At 46.6% G+C, this 17512-nt stretch overlaps 2 protein-coding genes across 2 annotated transcripts in view; both read left to right on the top strand.

Annotated features, from left to right (window-relative positions):
• The window catches only part of LOC128723232 (ras-interacting protein RIP3), a 48411-nt gene extending 32784 nt beyond the window's left edge, over nt 1-15627 (top strand). Inside the window, exons 3-6 of the mRNA XM_053816950.1 lie at nt 8028-8481; nt 11167-11304; nt 11841-12026; nt 13231-15627. Coding sequence (XP_053672925.1) covers nt 8028-8481; nt 11167-11304; nt 11841-12026; nt 13231-13250 — 798 coding nt within the window. The 3' untranslated portion in view covers nt 13251-15627. The remainder of the gene's footprint in view (nt 1-8027; nt 8482-11166; nt 11305-11840; nt 12027-13230) is intronic.
• Nucleotides 15628-16660: 1033 nt separating this feature from the next.
• On the top strand, nt 16661-17478 carry LOC128724817 (EEF1A lysine methyltransferase 2). The gene is made up of 2 exons (XM_053818539.1): nt 16661-16939; nt 17006-17478. Exons 1-2 carry the CDS (start codon nt 16732-16734, stop codon nt 17476-17478), a joined length of 681 nt encoding a protein of 226 aa, XP_053674514.1. The 5' UTR covers nt 16661-16731.
• Nucleotides 17479-17512: the final 34 nt, after the last annotated feature.

Raw genomic sequence — 17512 nt, 5'->3', positions numbered from 1 at the left:
CCACCGACCGAAACCGATGGGAAATTTTGCCTGTCATCGGGAAAAAGGCACACGATGCACGGGATGGGTGGGTGGGTGGGTTTCATCCTGCAGGGAAAGTAGCAGAAATTGCTTTTCGGTACCAAGGGTGCAATTGGCTGCATGTCCGTTCGATCATCTGCCAGCGACGTGTGGAGGTTTGGTCAGGAAGAAAGAGCCCTTCCCGGGGTGCCGGGTTTCCCAGGTTGGATCGCCCACAACCGGAACCGGTGACCAGTCACACCACGTTACAGCTCGGACGGACGGATCGCAATACTTTTCCTATTAGCTGCATGTCAGCGGGAAATGCCGGTGCATCACTGCGGTCATGTGGGCTCGGAGGGAGTGAAAAATTGTGCCACAGTTTCCGCGTGCCGTTTTCCTTCGAAGTTGGTGTGTCCTTTTTATTGTTCTTTTTTTTTGGTTCGTTTGTTTTGCCCGAACAATCGGCTTATGAAATATGTTACAAAGGGAATGAGCTTTTTTGTTGTTTTTGTTAGTGCTGCTACAACAAATGATGCTTTTTCATACGATAGACTTTGCATCGTGGAGCGTCAAACGTTCCAATAGCGAAACGAAACACATACGAATGGCGAATGCAGGGAGCTGTGAAGATAAAAACAAACATTTACGAGCCATTGCACTGCATCCCGTTGAAATGGGTATTACCATTACGATATTACCGCAACAGAAAAAAACACAAGCTTGCTTGTTTTGCAAATGAGAACTGTCAGCATGATTACATTGCTGGGATGTCATATTGCACATAATAGCGTCGACATGTGTTGTGCCCAAATGCAAACACCGTTGAATAATTTGCTGCCCCGCCCGTTAATGAGCGGCTGTTTTCCGCGAATTGGCCTTAGGCGCGCTGCGTTTTCTCGTACAAATTTATAATTCACCTTAATGCGTCAAATAAGCCGCCATGTAATCCCATCCCAGCCGTAGGATGAACATAATTAAAAGCTTTCTTTCTTTATCGCTCCACACGTGGTTGGTCGTCATGGAATGGATGTAATGCAATTGGGTTGCAAGCTGTTGAATTTTTCATCTCATCAGCCCATTTTAACCCGTCAACTGAGCTGCTGGTCAAATGGGACGCTTCAAAGACCCCACTAAAAACGCCTACACTAAACGGATGCACTTCACAAAGTGCCACGATGAGTTACGGGCACTCGCACCGGTGCCCGGACAGAGCCGGATGCACATTCTTCATCGTACCTATGAGTCTATTTTTGCCACATCCTGCCGTGGCGGGGTGAGAGTTTTTGTGTGGTACCGAAGGAGGTTTTTCTTTTGACTTCATTTTTCTTTCTCCCGCTCACGAAAGATAAATGATACCGGGCATACGAGAAGCATCCGGGCGAAAGGCTCCGGACCGTGAGCGTGAGGCGGGCAGGAAACAGCAAATACCTATTTATGTTCTCTCCGTTAAAACGGATTAGTTTGTTGTTCCGGTTGCGATAACTTGCCGGTTGCAGCATCCGAAGCCGTTCCTTCGGTACAGTCATTTATTTGCGAGTTTCCACTCCGGCGGCGGTGTGTTAGAAATGGTGTCTTTTTCTCTCTTTCACGTGGCGTTCGACGTGCATCTTTTCCCCCGGCGGAAGCGCTAGATTGTGCCGTCATAATAAACGACGCCTGAACACGTAGCCACCGCATCCGGAAGCACACCATCACGCCAAGGATAATAATGACAAAATGCTTCTCGGGACTGTGCCAGGGTTTGTGGTGCAATTCGCTTGCTCTACCACGCTCCGGGAACCAGCGGTTTTAATCGGCTCATCGCACACAGACAATGGCAACCGATGCATCACTGGGACGGTGTACGATCGTCTGTGTGCACCGGAGAAACATCTGGCGTTTGGTAAAAGATTTCCATCGGCCGTTGCCAACAGGCCACCCACTAGCACTCCGGGCACACCGGAAAAACTGTAACATTAGCCACTCGACGGGGCCGCGTTCGTGTTTACGCTCGCTCGGTTTCGTTGCCGGAGCGGACCGAGCTTGTGGAGCGCGAGGATAGATTAAAAATAACAAAACGGCAATCATCATCACCATCCCAGCATCGATTGCGTACCGGGAAAATGGTCCCTGACCGGAGGGACCATGGTCGGAACGGCTCGCAGTGCTCCGGTGGTCTTCGGGAATGCTCCCGCTGGAGTGATTTTGCTGGAAAGTTGTTTGCATTAAAATTCAATCAAGCACAAGTAAACAAAATCGCGCTGGATTTCGATTAGCGGAACTGGTAGGGAAAAAATCCGGTGAGGATTTAAGCGGAATTTTGTAGCTGAAACTCGATTAAACTTTCCCGTTCACCAGCACAGCGGCACATGTTGGTGTTGAGAAGTGGATTAATATTGCGCAGAAACATCAACAGAATGAGTGAAGTTGTTTGTTTAGCTGAACCATAATTAAATTCATATTATCTGTCTTCTGATTATTTCTGTGGCGGAGCTGACTACTCATCTAGATCGCAAAATACACACTTGAATAACATCACATAATATATTGTGACGTTTTCGGACACAGTTAAACAATCGGTATGTTGCAATGCGCTACCGTTTGCTCACATGCCATGGCCCCGAAATGTCATGTTATTTCAAGCATCATTTATCAACCAGCTACAAAGAAACGTGTGCTGTATTTATGGAACGTGACACCGGCCGATATTGTCTCAAATGCAACGATGCTCGTCTACGGAACCATCGCCACGAAGCAGCGACACACCTTTATCCCTTGAATGCCTCCATTTTTCACCACGCACACACCTTTGGTTGCGCTTTGGTCGTTGCATTTTTTTTTCTTCTAATTTTTGAAATATAATCTATTACTCGTTTCTTTTATGCGAACCGGTTTAGTCACGTTCATTCCTCCGCCCGAGCGGTCAAGGTAACACGTGCAACGAACCGGAAATGGATGTCGCGTAATCGTGGTCGGAAAAGTTTCTAATTTGATAGCCATTATTCTTCACCGTACCGTGGGGAATGTGCCTCCCAAGCAAGACTGCATTCCTTCCCGTGCATCTAAGGCCACGTGAACAACCAGGCGTCTCCATTGGATCTGTTCCGTGGTGCAAGGAAATACCCAGCCAACCGGAGCCACTATCTCTACTCCCGCAAAGGGTGATATATATATGTATGCGAGGAAAATGAATAAAAATTCTCTTCTCACAAGCTGCCTGCAGACACCGCTACACCATTCATTTGCCGTACCGAATGGTGCTGGAATTCGTTCCCATGCGTTCGGTTCGCAGCTTTCAGCGTTCCATTTAGAACCTTGGTGCTCGCTTACCGGACCATTTATTGCGCATAAATTCGCTGCGATTTTTTTCTTTACCGGACCTTTTCGACTTACCGCTACCGCAGCTCTGGTTGCGCCTGGCACGTAACAGAAGCTAACCCACCATGGGTGGCTCCATTTTGCGAACCCGTTTCGTTTTGACCTTCCGTGAATGAGGAACGGATTTTCAATTCGCCCACAGCCGATGAACTGGGACACAGGCTCGAAATGTATGTGACCGCCTTGGTACCATCATCCATCGGACCGGAAACGGATAAGAGCCCGACCTGCCGCCTTTTTTATCCCTTTTATCGTGGTCACATTCTCTATGTTTTTTTTCTGCTCGTTGCCCCCTCGAGGGGCTATCGCCTTCCGGTGCGTCCTTTCCGCTGGTTTGCGAACGCCGGGCGTAACGGATGTAGACTCAGGCACCGAGAACGAACCTTGTTCACGAAAAAGGAACCAAACCGTGGTGGAACGTTACGGAAATTCATTCGAGTTTCTGTGCAAAAAAAAATCTCACCTCCCAAATCTGTTGGAGAGCACCCGGGCATGAGAAGGGACGATCCGGTACTCGAATTCGGCCACCTTTTCCGATGCCCACCAGCGGTACGGAAAGTCACCCGAGGTCGTCCAGAAAACGGCAAAGTTCCACAACGGCGTTTCATACCGTTTGAACATTATCGACCATCGACCGCCGGGAAGTGCTGCGGAGTGCAAAAAGTGCCATGATTTATAAGGGATTTATTAATTAAACGCTTCCGGTCCGAGGTGAGGTCACGTTTGGGGACCTTCTTTATCGCTTGGGGCCAGCTTCACCATCCGGAAATGGTGATTTCTGGTGGTGTTGGAAAATAGTTGAAATGGCAGAGAGATGGGAAAAAGTTCAGTTCATTTTTTGCGTTAAAATTATGTGTGGAGAATTTAACCCGAAGATATTTAAGCTTCTTTTCTCGTAATGGCGGTTGAATATTATCTTTTAAATCATGTACGCAACCACTGTTTTATTAAAATGATGATTTTATTGAAATGAAGGTATAATACGGATTCGTATTCGTTACGATTCGTTTGCAAGTAGTTTTGCTTGCTTTTTATTAACAATGCTTTATTTCATTTTAAATCGCAATTTTTTCATATATGTATTATTTTTGAAATTCTCCGACCCTCTAATGGAGGCGCCCAGTCGTTTACACCGTACAACTGGCTGCGTACTGATAGTTCATACAAATTTGCACAAATCAATTAGCGAAATGGCTGCACAGGAATACACACACATACACACAAACAGGGAGCACACAATCAGTCCAACGACGCGCGTGAACCAACTCTACAGTCCAGCATCCGGTGCACTCGAGCGATCGGCTAGGATGCGCTCGAATGCGAACGATCGAAAGCGCACAAATAATCACGATTGCAAGTGGTGATTATCATGATAGCAAACGAGTCGGAACAAATCTCACCGGCACCATGGGTGGCCGTCGGAGCAAGGCGGCGAGTCGATTACAGCACGCCGCCCTGGTGGCGCCTGTTGAAATTTAATTAAGGACGTGACCGAGTGATATTTCCACCGGTACCGATGGTCCAAGGCACCCCGGGAACCCACTGACCGGTCGGATATCGACCGCATCGACGCTCGCATACGCCTCACATCCGGATGGCCCTTATCCTTCGGCGGTTCGGACCTGCTCGGAGCCTTTTACCCGCTCGTATGATGATAAAACCGTGAGGTTACGTGGTCGTAAAATTGGTTTCTGCGATTTGCTTCGCTTGATTAGGTGAAGCAACTTTATTTGCTGCACGAAATGGGTGCTCGGGCGAGTGATGAGCCCATCGGAACGCCGTATACTCGCAATTCGGCCGGTGGTTTTTTGTGCCAAAAAAGGGAAACATTTCGCCGAAGGAAAACAATGGCGCAACCACCATAAAATTCCGCACCGTTGCAACGCGCAAAGCAAACGTGGATATTAATTTAGTTCCAGCGCTTAATGACCTGGGATGTTCGTAGGAACGGAACGGAACGGCTCGGTGCAATAACGAGTGCTGATGAATCAGGTTTGGATCGTGCGAGTGAACGATACCGTCCAACCGGTGAACTTGTTGCCATTTCTAATTAACGCACACGCAACGTTTTGCAGCTCACATAACGCAAACAGCATAATTTGCAGAATCACCATCCATGTCAATAGCGGAAATGATCTAAAGAACCTTTAATTGAAACGATTTGATTGCACAGCAACCAATCCTCCTTCGCTTCCAATTCCCACAAAACACACACCCGACACGGACAGAAGCGAGCGGGCCTGAATCAACGCTTTTATTAAATCGCTACGAGGCCACCTCATCTTCCAGAAAAGGGAAGATTCGCCCGGAGGCCCGTAAAACATTGGCAATGAAAAATACACACTGCCGTTTGCATAAGAAAAGCAATTATTCTTCGCCCTTCACGTACCATCTTTATCGACTGCCGCCCACGGTGCCGCAGTACCGGTTCCATTTGTTGCAGAACCACGAGTCTTCTCATTTGTGACTCTCTATTTCTTGCTCCGGTTGCTTTCCACGCTGCAAGCAAATACGCCACGGTTCGCATTTGTTTTTTTTCCTCTCTTCGTCTTCTGCTTTCAATTACATGAACCGTTTCATTCGATGTTATTTATCATTTACAAGGTCGACGGCAGACCCGACACAAGCGTGACCGTTTGCGGCACGTATCTTATTGCATTTTTTTCATTTATTAAACATGACAACCACTGCAGAGTACATCTGTTCTCGGTTTCCCTGGTGGCCACTCAGCTTAAGTTAATTGTAAAGATGAGCATAAAATGTTTATGCGATATAAACAATTCGCTTAGTTTGTGGCTAAATCTGATAAATGAAACCTTGAGCATGAGCTTGAGTGAAATCGGTATGCGAATCTCGTCCCGGTGCATCCCTGTGGCATTGTGTTCGTACTGCGATCCACCACGTCCTCGAGCTATTGGAGCTTTTAGCGTTTGTTATGGTTTACGAAATTGAAATACCGTTCGCACTCGGCATTCAAAATACGGTGCCAAATAAATCCAGCGCCAACAGTCGAGCACCGATCTCGCTCCGGGCGGTTGCAAACGATGGCGCCGCAGTTCGAAAGAAACTAAAGCGCCTTCTGTAAACATGAACCCCGTCGAGGACTCGCAATTTACTTCGACTCTTTGCCTTGGAGGGCCATAAAATTTGACCATTTGGCTAGCCGCAGCCAGACCGATCGCTACAAATGGCGCAATGTTTGGATTTGGACGAGATTTACGATGTTCGTCCACGAACAACACAGATTGCACCATACGCCATTGTATCGATTTTTCTATGGCCAACTGTTAAGTGTAAATATTCGTTCATTTTTTTTTTCGAGTCCATCGCGAAGTTGTTGCCATCTACAAAGTGGTAGCATAGGGTTGGAAAAATGCTCCAAACCAGATTGGGGCGCGTTGCAGCCGCGGTGGAATTAAAATTTAATTGACATTTCCCGCCCGTAAGCGCAGCCGCAGGCTAACGAACACAATGTGGCTCTCTCCGTCGCAGCAGACCCAGTATCGGTGGTTGTGTTTTTATTAATTATCTTTCTCCCACCATCGCTCGTGCGGGCTCAGTTAGCGGGTTAGCCTTCAGCACTTTCATAAATCCCTTCCCGCTTTCCAAAGATGTGGGTGGTGCTGGACAGGAAAATGCCAACGCGAACACAACGGGCGACAACGGGTCAATGTAATTTCCACGCGACCGCGTCCATTTGCCGTCCTGTCCAAGGACCACACCCCGAGCCGGGCGATGGAAGAAAAATAACTTTCCACCGGTGGCCGGTCGCGTCACGAACCCACCACGGATGGTGCAGGCAATCAGTTTTAATTATGCACTAGCCTTTGGACCGGGGAAAACCCTTACCCTTCGAAAAGCGGGCGTGCGTGCGGGGACGGAAATTAGATCCGGTCAGGCCGAGATCAGCACTTCAGATTTTATCCCAACCACGACACGGGATGGGCAGTGTGGGTGGCTAATAAAGCATAGTGCCAGCCAACATCCGGTTCGCGACGTCGTGTCCCGTGTGTCGGTCACCTTCCGGGCATGTTAAACCGCGAGAGTGAAAGAGACCACCGCTCTGATGGTGGGTTGTAACGCGAAAAGATGCGCCCGAAGGTGGCTCGGAAAATAATTAAAATTTATTATTACACCCGGTGTGCGGGTGGTACGGATTTGGAGACCCCGACACGGATGGATAGCCGGATGGATCACAAAAACCTTCATCATGCACGCGAGCAAGCCCGCGCAAGCAAACGAAGCCATCCATTCATCCATCATGCAGCCAATGACCACCATCGCTCATGGAAGTCGGCTTTCCGTCCGCTTTTCATCTCCGGCGGAGGGACACCCTAAGGACACGAGTCGTGCAACTCACGCTGGTCAAGCTGCGGTGAAGATGGATGATGCGGTGAAATACACTTTGGTGATCCAAACGTAGGGCCTGGTGGGAAATTAGAACCAAAACGGTGCGTTCAACGGGCCCATCAAGGCTGATATCTCGACAACATTCAATCATGCCTGCGATGATGAGTTACACACGCCGAGCTTATCGTACATCTGGGGAAGCGGGCTTCCATTGGTTGGCATCCTGACGTGTTTCGCGTTATCACACCACGGTGCCATAGCTTCATCACTACCGAGAATATATTACAACAAACGCGCTCGTTTTTCACTCGTTTCAGATGAACATTCTGGTAATATCATTCCTGGCGGTGGTGTCGCTGTCCACCTTCCCGACGCAAACGTACTGCACGCCGGCCGCATCCGACTCGAAGAAGTCGGTTGCTGCCGCTGAAGCCGCCCTACCGGTCAACGATAACGGGCTGAAGGAGATCTGGCAGGAGGACGATCGGGAGGTGTTGATCCGCAACGAGCGTGGCACCAAGAATGGAGGCAGCTCGGCCGCCGGTAAGAAGTCCCACAAGAAAGAGAAGGTTCCTAATTACAGCACGCATCAGCAACGCCAGCAGCAGCAGCAACAGCAGCAACTTCAGCAACAGCAACTTCAACAACAGCAACAGCAGCAGCAGCAGCAGCAACTGCCGCAACCCGTTGTTGAACAGCCCGTTGTTGGTCGCAAGGGCCAGAAAAAGGTGAAACCGGCGCTCGACTCCACCCGAGCCGAGCCGGCCCCGAGTAAGTGAAGAAAGTTCTTTTTTGTTTGTGCGAACCCCATTTTTGCTTCGGAGTGGCCGCATGCACCGACTAACAACGATCGTGAGGATCAGCGTCGCTCAGCACGCAACCAACCTGGAGAGAGGATGCTACTAATCGCTTGTGGAGTGACTAACCAAAGAGAAATGTTATTTGCTTTCTTATTTTTTTATTTATTCATGTCGCATCGTTTATGTTGCTCATTGGTTGCCGTGGTCGGTAGTGTGCAGTATGAAATCTAACAATTAATAGACCACAATTGGACAATTAACAGACACAACGCTGAGTAGAATCACCACTGAGCTGAAGCACCGCCATTGATTGTCTTTCTCGCACATCCGCCCATCGACCACAGCAGGTTCCAAAGTTCCCATAGGCTCCCTGGGTCCATACTTCATTCGCCTCGCTAATTGAGTTCCTTGCAAATTGGTACCATTTTCTCCGCTTCAACACTAATGCTTGCCTCATAACGGACCACTTGCAGGCAGCGTGGCGGAAGCGTATCCTCGTGAAACAAGAAAACGGCTCGCGAACCTGCTCGAGGGCAGCACTCGTGTTAATTTATTAGCAGCAAGTTCTTCCGTCCCTTCGTATGCATGTTTTGTGTGCGTGTGAGTGGGTGGGTGTGTGACCCTGCTGGTGGAAGAAAACCCATGTTGCCGTGTTAATTTATTACCGCCTAATTCGACAGCGGACGCAACGGACAAACAACGGACCCCTCGTTTTTGGCCAACGGTGCAAAAACGGACCCATCGGCTGGGGCGGGTTCCGGTCGGTACGATCTCGACCTCGGTCAGGACGAAACAGGACATGCGAACCTGGGGACGAACAAACCACAAACCCTGCTCCGCGTGGCCATTGCAGCGAAGGGACAGATGGGAACCCGACCCAGGACACATGTCGGTCTGGGGAAGGATTCGACGGTCGTACACAAGGATCAGACACTAATTAGACGCACGCAGCTTGCACGCCTAATTCTGCCGCATTTAAACGAGCGAGCGTGGGTTCACGACGGGTCGTGAGCGGTCTCCTTGAACACCTCAAACAATTGTCCGAGTCCGGCACGATTTGTGGTGCTGCCGTTTTGCAAACGATCATGTTTCGATGTGAGTGTGTGTGTGCGTGTGGGTGTATTTTGCGGTATTAGAACACCTCCCATGCCCGGGGTAGCCGCCTCCTCCACGCGGTCACGCTGAAAGCCCGTGGAATGAATTTAATCAAAATTAGGTAGTGTCCCTCACAAACATTACCGTGCTTTGCCAAACCAGTGTACGAGAACGTGAGCCTGGCAGCATGCAACAATATCCCTGCCAGATAGCGACTCAGCTTGCGCTGTTTGCGTTTGTCCACCGGCCAGAATAATACCTTACCCGTGTCCCAATTCAACCCAACCACCCAGACACACACACACACTCATTCTCGGAGAACGAATGCATCCTAAGAGTGGCCATTTGCTGCACCAGCGTCGGGATGAAAATTGCTTTCGCAAATCGTCCTGCTGCGGGCACCGGTGCATCCGAGCGCCGTGATTACCATTTTCATTTTTCATCGTGTCCAGCCAGTCCAGCGGCACGACCGATATGCACCAAATGGCCAAGTGTTTGTCCAACGACCCGACCCGGCCCGAGGTTCAACGTTGGAGGCGTTATTTTGCCGCACTTGACTTGTGGTACGACGGTGCGAACGAGCCGGTGGGTGGAGCAGCGACAACAACAACAACAACAACAAAAGCAGTACAATGTGCAAATAATGCATAAAATGTGCTACAAATGGCACGCTTCCGAGATGCGCTTGTCTTGTTCATCCTGCGGCACAATTGCTTATCAGTGCAGAGTATGCTAACGCAGATGAAGGGTGATTTTTTGTACCATCCTCCAAGAAGGATAGAAGAAGTTTTAATTGAAAAAATCGCAATGCAAAATGGAAGGTATAAACAGTCAGTTCTGTTTCATTTATGATTCAACAATCATTCGCAATGCTAGCAGTTGCGACGTTGAATTTGCCAAATGGCAAAGGTCTAAAGGTAAAGACAAGACCGCAAACCAACAATATCATATTTAAGTCAAAAAGAAATTAAGCTATTTTGATGACATGCCTTTTCTGGGACTATTCCAACTACTAACGGCGCTACGCTTAATCGACGAACTATTGAGTTTATTATAAACTTATCAATAAAAAACTCCCAACCATAATTTGTGTGTGTGTAGCTTGTGTGTTTCCGTGTGCGTGTGTGCTTTCATTTTTTAATATCATTCACCAGTTTTTTTCCCCTTCATTTATGTATGTTTCTTTTTTGACACAAATATACCCGTTTGATTGAGGATGTTTCCTTCACTAACAAGGGTTGCATACTAACAAACGGTAACATTAACAAACGATGGCGGAAAGCGTCAACCCAACGCAGCTGGAACAGTGCTCAAAAATCCATTAACATCCTTGTTGTCTTTTTTTCTTTCTTTCTTTCTTTTTTCGCCAATCTCTTTCTCTCTACCGTTCGTCGTCATTCCCGTGTCACCATGGATCCCTTATTTCAAAAAACACGCGGGGCATGCCGAAAATGACGACATAATAAACAAAACGAAACGTAAAAAAATATCAACCCCAACTCTACACACACATCGGTGCGCTTGGAACGGCAAATGATCGACACCTTGTTCCGGACCGTAGACTCGCAGTGCCGCTACACGAAGGGCCCGTGGACCGAGTGTGACGCCAAGACCAACACCCGTTCCCGGACGCTCGCGCTGAAGAAGGGCGAATCGTCCTGCGTCCAGACCCGCACCATCCAGAAGAAATGCAAAAAAGGTCAGTCCCCGTTGGCTCGGTCGAAACAAAAGGGGTCAGATTTGTTTTCCTTTAACCGCCCAGCACCCACAGTCCCTACATCAAGGAGACGCTTTTTGTGTGAAAACCGAGATGATGGATTGGGCGAGGGGGAGTTGAAAATTCCCATAAAAAAAAACGAGCTCAAATCATACCCGCGTGAAAGGGTCACGGTTTGAATCACAATCCTTGCCATTTAATGTCAAAAAGGATGACAAAATCCGTCCCGCGTGCACGGGAGCAACAATAAAAGGACTATTACCGTACCATACGGTGTCCTTTTATTTTTTTTTTGCCCCAGTGCTCCTTGGCCTCTCTCCTTTTCTCGTTTTTTTTTTCAAATTTTGATTGTCGCTGTCATTGACTCGGCCCCGGACGCATCACCCCGCCCGAGGGACAACGATCTTATCTTATTATTTTTATTTTAATGCCTCCGCTCGACCTTTACATGATTGCGTTTTTATTTCACTCCCACTTTCTCTCTCTCTCTCTCTCTCTCTTATGCGACAACCGTGCAGCCTGCCGTTACGATAAGGGTGCCTGGTCCGAGTGCGACAACAATGGCCAGATGTCCCGCACGGACAGCCTGAAGCAGACCAGCGATGCCACCTGCCAGACGACGAGAGTGGTCAACAAAAACTGCAACCAGGGCAAGTCCAAAGACAAACAGAACAAACCACCGAAGGCCGAGAAGAAGGAGAAAGGTAAGTTCCCGGTCCCATCAACCCACAGCAACCCCTTCCCACCAACATATGTTTCGTCCTTTTTGGAAGGCGTCCTGTTTTTTCTACCCTTCCTTTTTGTAGTCTCTCCACCCACCAGGTGTGGGTGGAAAATGGCGCTTCGTGTGTGCGCTCTAGTGACAAAAAAAATCGAAATAAGGACAAAAATATATACACCTCTCCACCCACGAGAAGCCTCCCCGTCCACCTATTGCCATTTCCCGTTCGTTCCGTACGTGTGTTTGTATTAAAATGTGCGTCACCGGGCCAGTTTTCGTCCCAGTTTGGTCTTTAATCTTTGTGCTCCCAATTTTCCTTTTTTCTCGCTTCGTTTTATCGTTTTCTTGCTCCTTGTATATTTTCTGTTTGCTGGTCCTCCCGGGGCCAACATCACCCACGTTGCTGCGCGTGGGCAGTGCGGAAGCTAAAGCGGTTCCTGAAGCTGTACAACAAGCAGAAGCAACCCTAACGCGTTCTAGTGCTCGCGTGTTCCCGTGAGAGCCATGCGGTGAAACCACCATCCGTCGTCCTAAATGTACCATTGGAATGCGTATTTTTTTTATTTTGATTCAGTGTCCGTGGTTTTCTTCTGTTGTTCTTCTCGCTCCCTACGTACTCCGAGTGTCGGCTCTTAAAGATACGTTTTCTTTCAACCCACTATATCTGGTGAGGAATAAAGCGCGACCACCACGCATTCTTGGCACCGTGTGCGAGCTTGGGCGATTTCGGAGGCAACTCCCAGCGGCACCGTTTCGTTTATCTTGCAGCACGGTTGTCTCCAACCCAAAAATGGGCGAGAAGTACCATTAATATTTGCGCAAAATGCTCACTATGCACACAAAAAGCTTGGCGAATGCAATCTTTTGTAGCCAGAGATGATCCATCAAGCATCACGATCATGATCATCCCATCATTTTCTCGAACAGATCACACAGCGTGTTTTCCATTACACTGGTTTCGATTGAATTTTGTTTCACTGCCCCTCATCAATAAATACTCCAACGGCAAACGATCACATGTGCGATCAAAACACGTGCGCATTTCAATCGCCTTCTTGACTAATTACACTACTCGTTGATTTTCAAGCCACTCGAATGATGTATTAACTGCACTCTGCTCCATCGTGTCGTATTTACTAATTCTCGTTTTCTTTTCTGTCTTTCTTTTCCACGCCTCCCACATTTAGTTCGCAAGAGCCGCCAGTAAATGAGCAACAGCAAGCCGCCACCGGCGCCATTTTCCGCTGGTTGAAGCGGTTAGCAGCTGGCAAAGCGGCAACCTCTATCCTCCCGGCTGAAGCACATCGGCCTCCACCAGCTGAAGCATTTTTTTCCTTTACAAACAAAAAAAGCAAACAAAAAAATCAAACTTAAAATGCTATAACAAAACAACAAAAAAAATGGACAAACAAATCGCACACGATCATGCGAGTGTTTTGTTTTTTTTCTCTCATTTCTGCTCTTTTCCATGGCTCGTCTTCTCGTGCGATGGTTCTTGCATGAGGCGAATGGCTGCCTGTTTCTGTTCGAAAGCCGGCATCCGATGGACGGAGCTTTTCTTTTGGAGCATCCTCCCGGTACGGTTGCGTTATATAACATGTCGAGAAAAGCACACATAAGATAAGGAACGGAAAACCCAAGCACAGGCACATGCACGCACGCACGTACGCGCTAGTGGATTCGCGTACCGATTAGCTGATCGGTGAAGAAAAACGCATATACACAGCACGATTATCCGTGTCTGCGGCAGTTTCCACCGATTCCACGCTGCACAACACACTAACCAGGTACAGTTGGTTGGTTACAAGTGGATCTAGAACGGGACTCAAATGAATCCCTTGAGGTCCTAGTGTTAATGTGCGTGCGTGTGTGGGTGTGTGCGAGTGTGCATCCAAAAAAGTGCAACGGGAAGAAAAGGCAGGAAAGCAGTTTATCATTTGCATCAAATAAATCTAATTTCCCTTACTCGGACGAGCGAGATATTGAAGTAATAGCAAATAAACATGCATTGTATCGGGTTCACGACGCGTAATCGATTAATGGTGTAAAATAGAGAGCATTCGCGGGGCAGTAACATAGCATACATCAAACAGAGAAAACAAATTATATATACACACATGCACACACACAAATACAGAACTCTATCCAGGGCTCCTTCGTAATTCCTTGTAGAAAACTTGTCGACTTTTAAGGCGTTTACGTTTTGCTAGCAGAAAATCAGAATGGCTAACACAGGCGTGCACGTGCTGCTCGAAAGAAGGTTTAACCCATTTGGGGACGTTGGGACAAGTTCCAGCGTCCTACCGCTGCGGGTGCTTCAGAATGTGTGTGTCCTTTCTGGTTTCACTGCAACGGCAAATAGCAGCTGCAGCATTGCAGGCAACGGCTGCCGGTTCAAGTAATTCAAGAACGTTAGAGCAAACTAGTGGTTGCGTAGAGAGCATTTTTGAGCGAAATTAAAATGACAAAAAAAAATCAAACCATTTTGCGTGACGCATAGATAAGTAACCCAAAGCGAATTACTTCCATTTCGTGAGGCACGGCGTAAATATACTTCCTGTAATTTTTTTTGCTATGTTTTACAAAAATATCCTACGAGCAGCAAACAGATCCTTCTATGGATGGAATCTGTCCAGGAAGGGCGTGCTGCTTGAACAGATCCTTCATCAGGAATCCTTAAACCATGCCAAGAAACAGCCAACCGGTCAGTGGAAGGATAGCGGGGATGGGAAGGAAACAGAAAAAATACATTGTGTGCATTCCTTCCATCTTACTAGTGGTCGTAAAGGAAGAAAAAAAGCCGTGGTCATCTATCTTGTATGTTTGATGTTCTCATCTCGAAAGTAAACCTTTTATTGATAACATGTTAAGGAACACTAGCGAACGGGAATGATAATGGTTTGATAGGGGAGTGAGAAAGAAGTGAACAAGAGTAAACAAAAGTATTCACATTCATTGTAAAACCAGGGGCTGGTGGTTCATTAGAGCTGTTCTCTGAAACAAGGATAATAAGAAGAAAAAAACAGTAATAGTAAACAAATGGTAAATGGCAGGAGGTAAATGCATACACATTTTAACAATATAGGAAGCTCCTCGACTCCAAACCGACGACGATGCCAAGCGCAGCCAAAAAATCAAACTGTAAAAACCAATAGTGACAAATAGCGCGAACAAAATGAAAAACAGCCAAACGCAATAACGTAACTTTGGTCGCATAAAAAATAGCCAAAACCATCAACTTGTAAAGGCCAACTTGGATCAGATAAAAGTTATTCACATGCACACACACACACAGCCAGCAAGGAAAAACCCAAATGCTATGTACTTGAGTAAAAAAGAATCGGAAATAGAAGAAACGCTAAGCAGATATTGAGCTAAATCGGTTGGGCTAAAGGGAGAGACGGAAATATGATAGGAGAGATAGTGCGAGGAAAATGTTTGAAAGGAAGATTTAAAAACATATACACATACACACACACTCACACATAATTCAGAAAAGAGGAAAAGAGAAAAACTTATACAGATATTCTTAGTATTTAACAATTTAACAGTAAAAAAAGGACAGTTCAAAGTAAGGAAGAGGATCCATTTAAAAGTAATGACTCTTGTCTTGATTGTATTTTGGAATTCTGAGTTTTGCTGTGTTTTCGAGTGAACCATTTCCGTGTTTCTCTCGATGCGTGCCCGACGTTCGGAGAGTACATCTGTACAATGTGTTTGGAATTGGAGAGGCCACGTGGTCCACGATGGTTTTCATTTTTATTTCCAAATCTATTGAATGATATCATTTGTCAATGTTTCCTCTCATATGGTTTAACTCTCGGTTTACCACAAACCGTAATTGACGAACACAGCCTAATTTCACAGCATTTGTCGATTCAGTTTTTCTCATCAGTTATTGCTCATTACTGACCATTGGGTATAAATTATATAGAGAAAACAAAAATACAATAACTGTAGCATAAACAATAGAACCATATTACAGAGATCGAGCAAGTCGGCCGGCAGCAGAAACATGAAATTCAAATATCAAATTTCTTAATAAAACATATTCTTTTGTGATATGTTGTACACGGAGGCGTTTGTGCGTATTTCAGTTCAATCCGAAATTGAAACGTTGTTTTTGTGTAATGGTTGTATCGTAGATATAAGCATCCAAGAATATGCTACAATGAATAGACCTATGGATAGCTGTTCATTAGCTTCACTATTGAGCAATTTTTTAAAATCGTCAGGCTCTAATGTAATGCAGTCCAAAAGTTCAATTTAGATCGTCCCATACCATAAGATCCTTTTAGATTGATTTGCAAAAAACGCAATTACTTATTGACTGACGACAGCGCGCAATCGCGGGAGATTTTGCTTTATCCTGATTAGTAATTAGATTTTTAAGAGAAAGAGATATATACGTACTCTAACCGTTGAAATTTTGACAGCAAGGACTTTTTCGAAATGTGTTAAATTTGACACATGTGAATTGTCAAAGAGGCCTGTGTGCTCTTGTGAATGCCGGACAGTTTATTTTGGTCAGTTTGTTGCAAGTGGAAACAACGTGCAAAGCGTCGTATATTGTGGAATTAAAATCGTATTTAATCATTTTTATCCGTCGCAAATATACAGTATATACGTGTGATACGTGCTATACATAGTTGATTGAAGCAAACAAACAGAATTCCGCAATTGCCAAAATGAGCGATGAGATTGAGGAGCTAGAAGGATCCGAACTAGGAACTAAAGAGTTTTGGGAATCCAGCTACATGCGGGAAATCAAAAACTATCGCGATCATGGGGACGTTGGGGAGGTGTGGTTTGATGAAGATAGCCAAAACCGTATCATCTGCTGGATGGCGAAACAGGAGGATGTGATTAAGACGGACGATGCTATCATTGATCTAGGTATTTTTATGCAAAATTGAGGGTAATTCCGTTTAGAAAATTGATGATTGATACATTCGTTTGCAGGATGCGGTAACGGTATGATGTTAATCGAGCTGGCCCGAGAAGGCTACACGAATCTGACCGGTATCGACTATTCGCCTAAGGCAATTGAGCTATCGAGAGCAATTTGCAAGGATCAGGAGCTCGCCATCGACTACCAGGTGGTCGATTTAATGTCCGAATCAGAAGTGATTGCATTGGGCCAGTTCAAAGTCGTACACGATAAAGGTACGTACGATGCCATTAGCTTACATCCGGAAGATACAAAAGCGATGCGAACAAACTACATTGCCAACGTGCATCAAATGCTGCAGGACGATGGACTATTTATTCTAACGTCCTGCAACTGGACTGAGAGCGAGTTAGTACAGAGTTTCCGTGAACAGTTCACCCTTCGCACAGTGATACCAACACCAACGTTTAAGTTTGGCGGAAAAGTGGGTAGTGTCGTTACGTCAATAGTATTCACGAAGAATAAAAAAACAAATCTAGCATAATATGATTCGTGGGATTTCACGTTGATCGTTGATG

The sequence above is a fragment of the Anopheles nili genome, chromosome 3 (assembly GCF_943737925.1).
Source record: "Anopheles nili chromosome 3, idAnoNiliSN_F5_01, whole genome shotgun sequence".
NCBI lineage: Eukaryota > Metazoa > Arthropoda > Insecta > Diptera > Culicidae > Anopheles > Anopheles nili.
This window is presented reverse-complemented; position numbering and strand designations above follow the sequence as displayed.

What these genes read in the sequence shown, in the direction of transcription:
- LOC128724817 (XM_053818539.1), top strand. Translation starts at nt 16,732, where the DNA reads ATGAGCGATGAGATTGAGGAGCTAGAAGGATCCGAACTAGGAACTAAA. An exon ending in CGATGCTATCATTGATCTAG is followed by an intron (nt 16,940 to 17,005) that starts GTATTTTTATGC and finishes ATTCGTTTGCAG; the next exon opens with GATGCGGTAACGGTATGATG.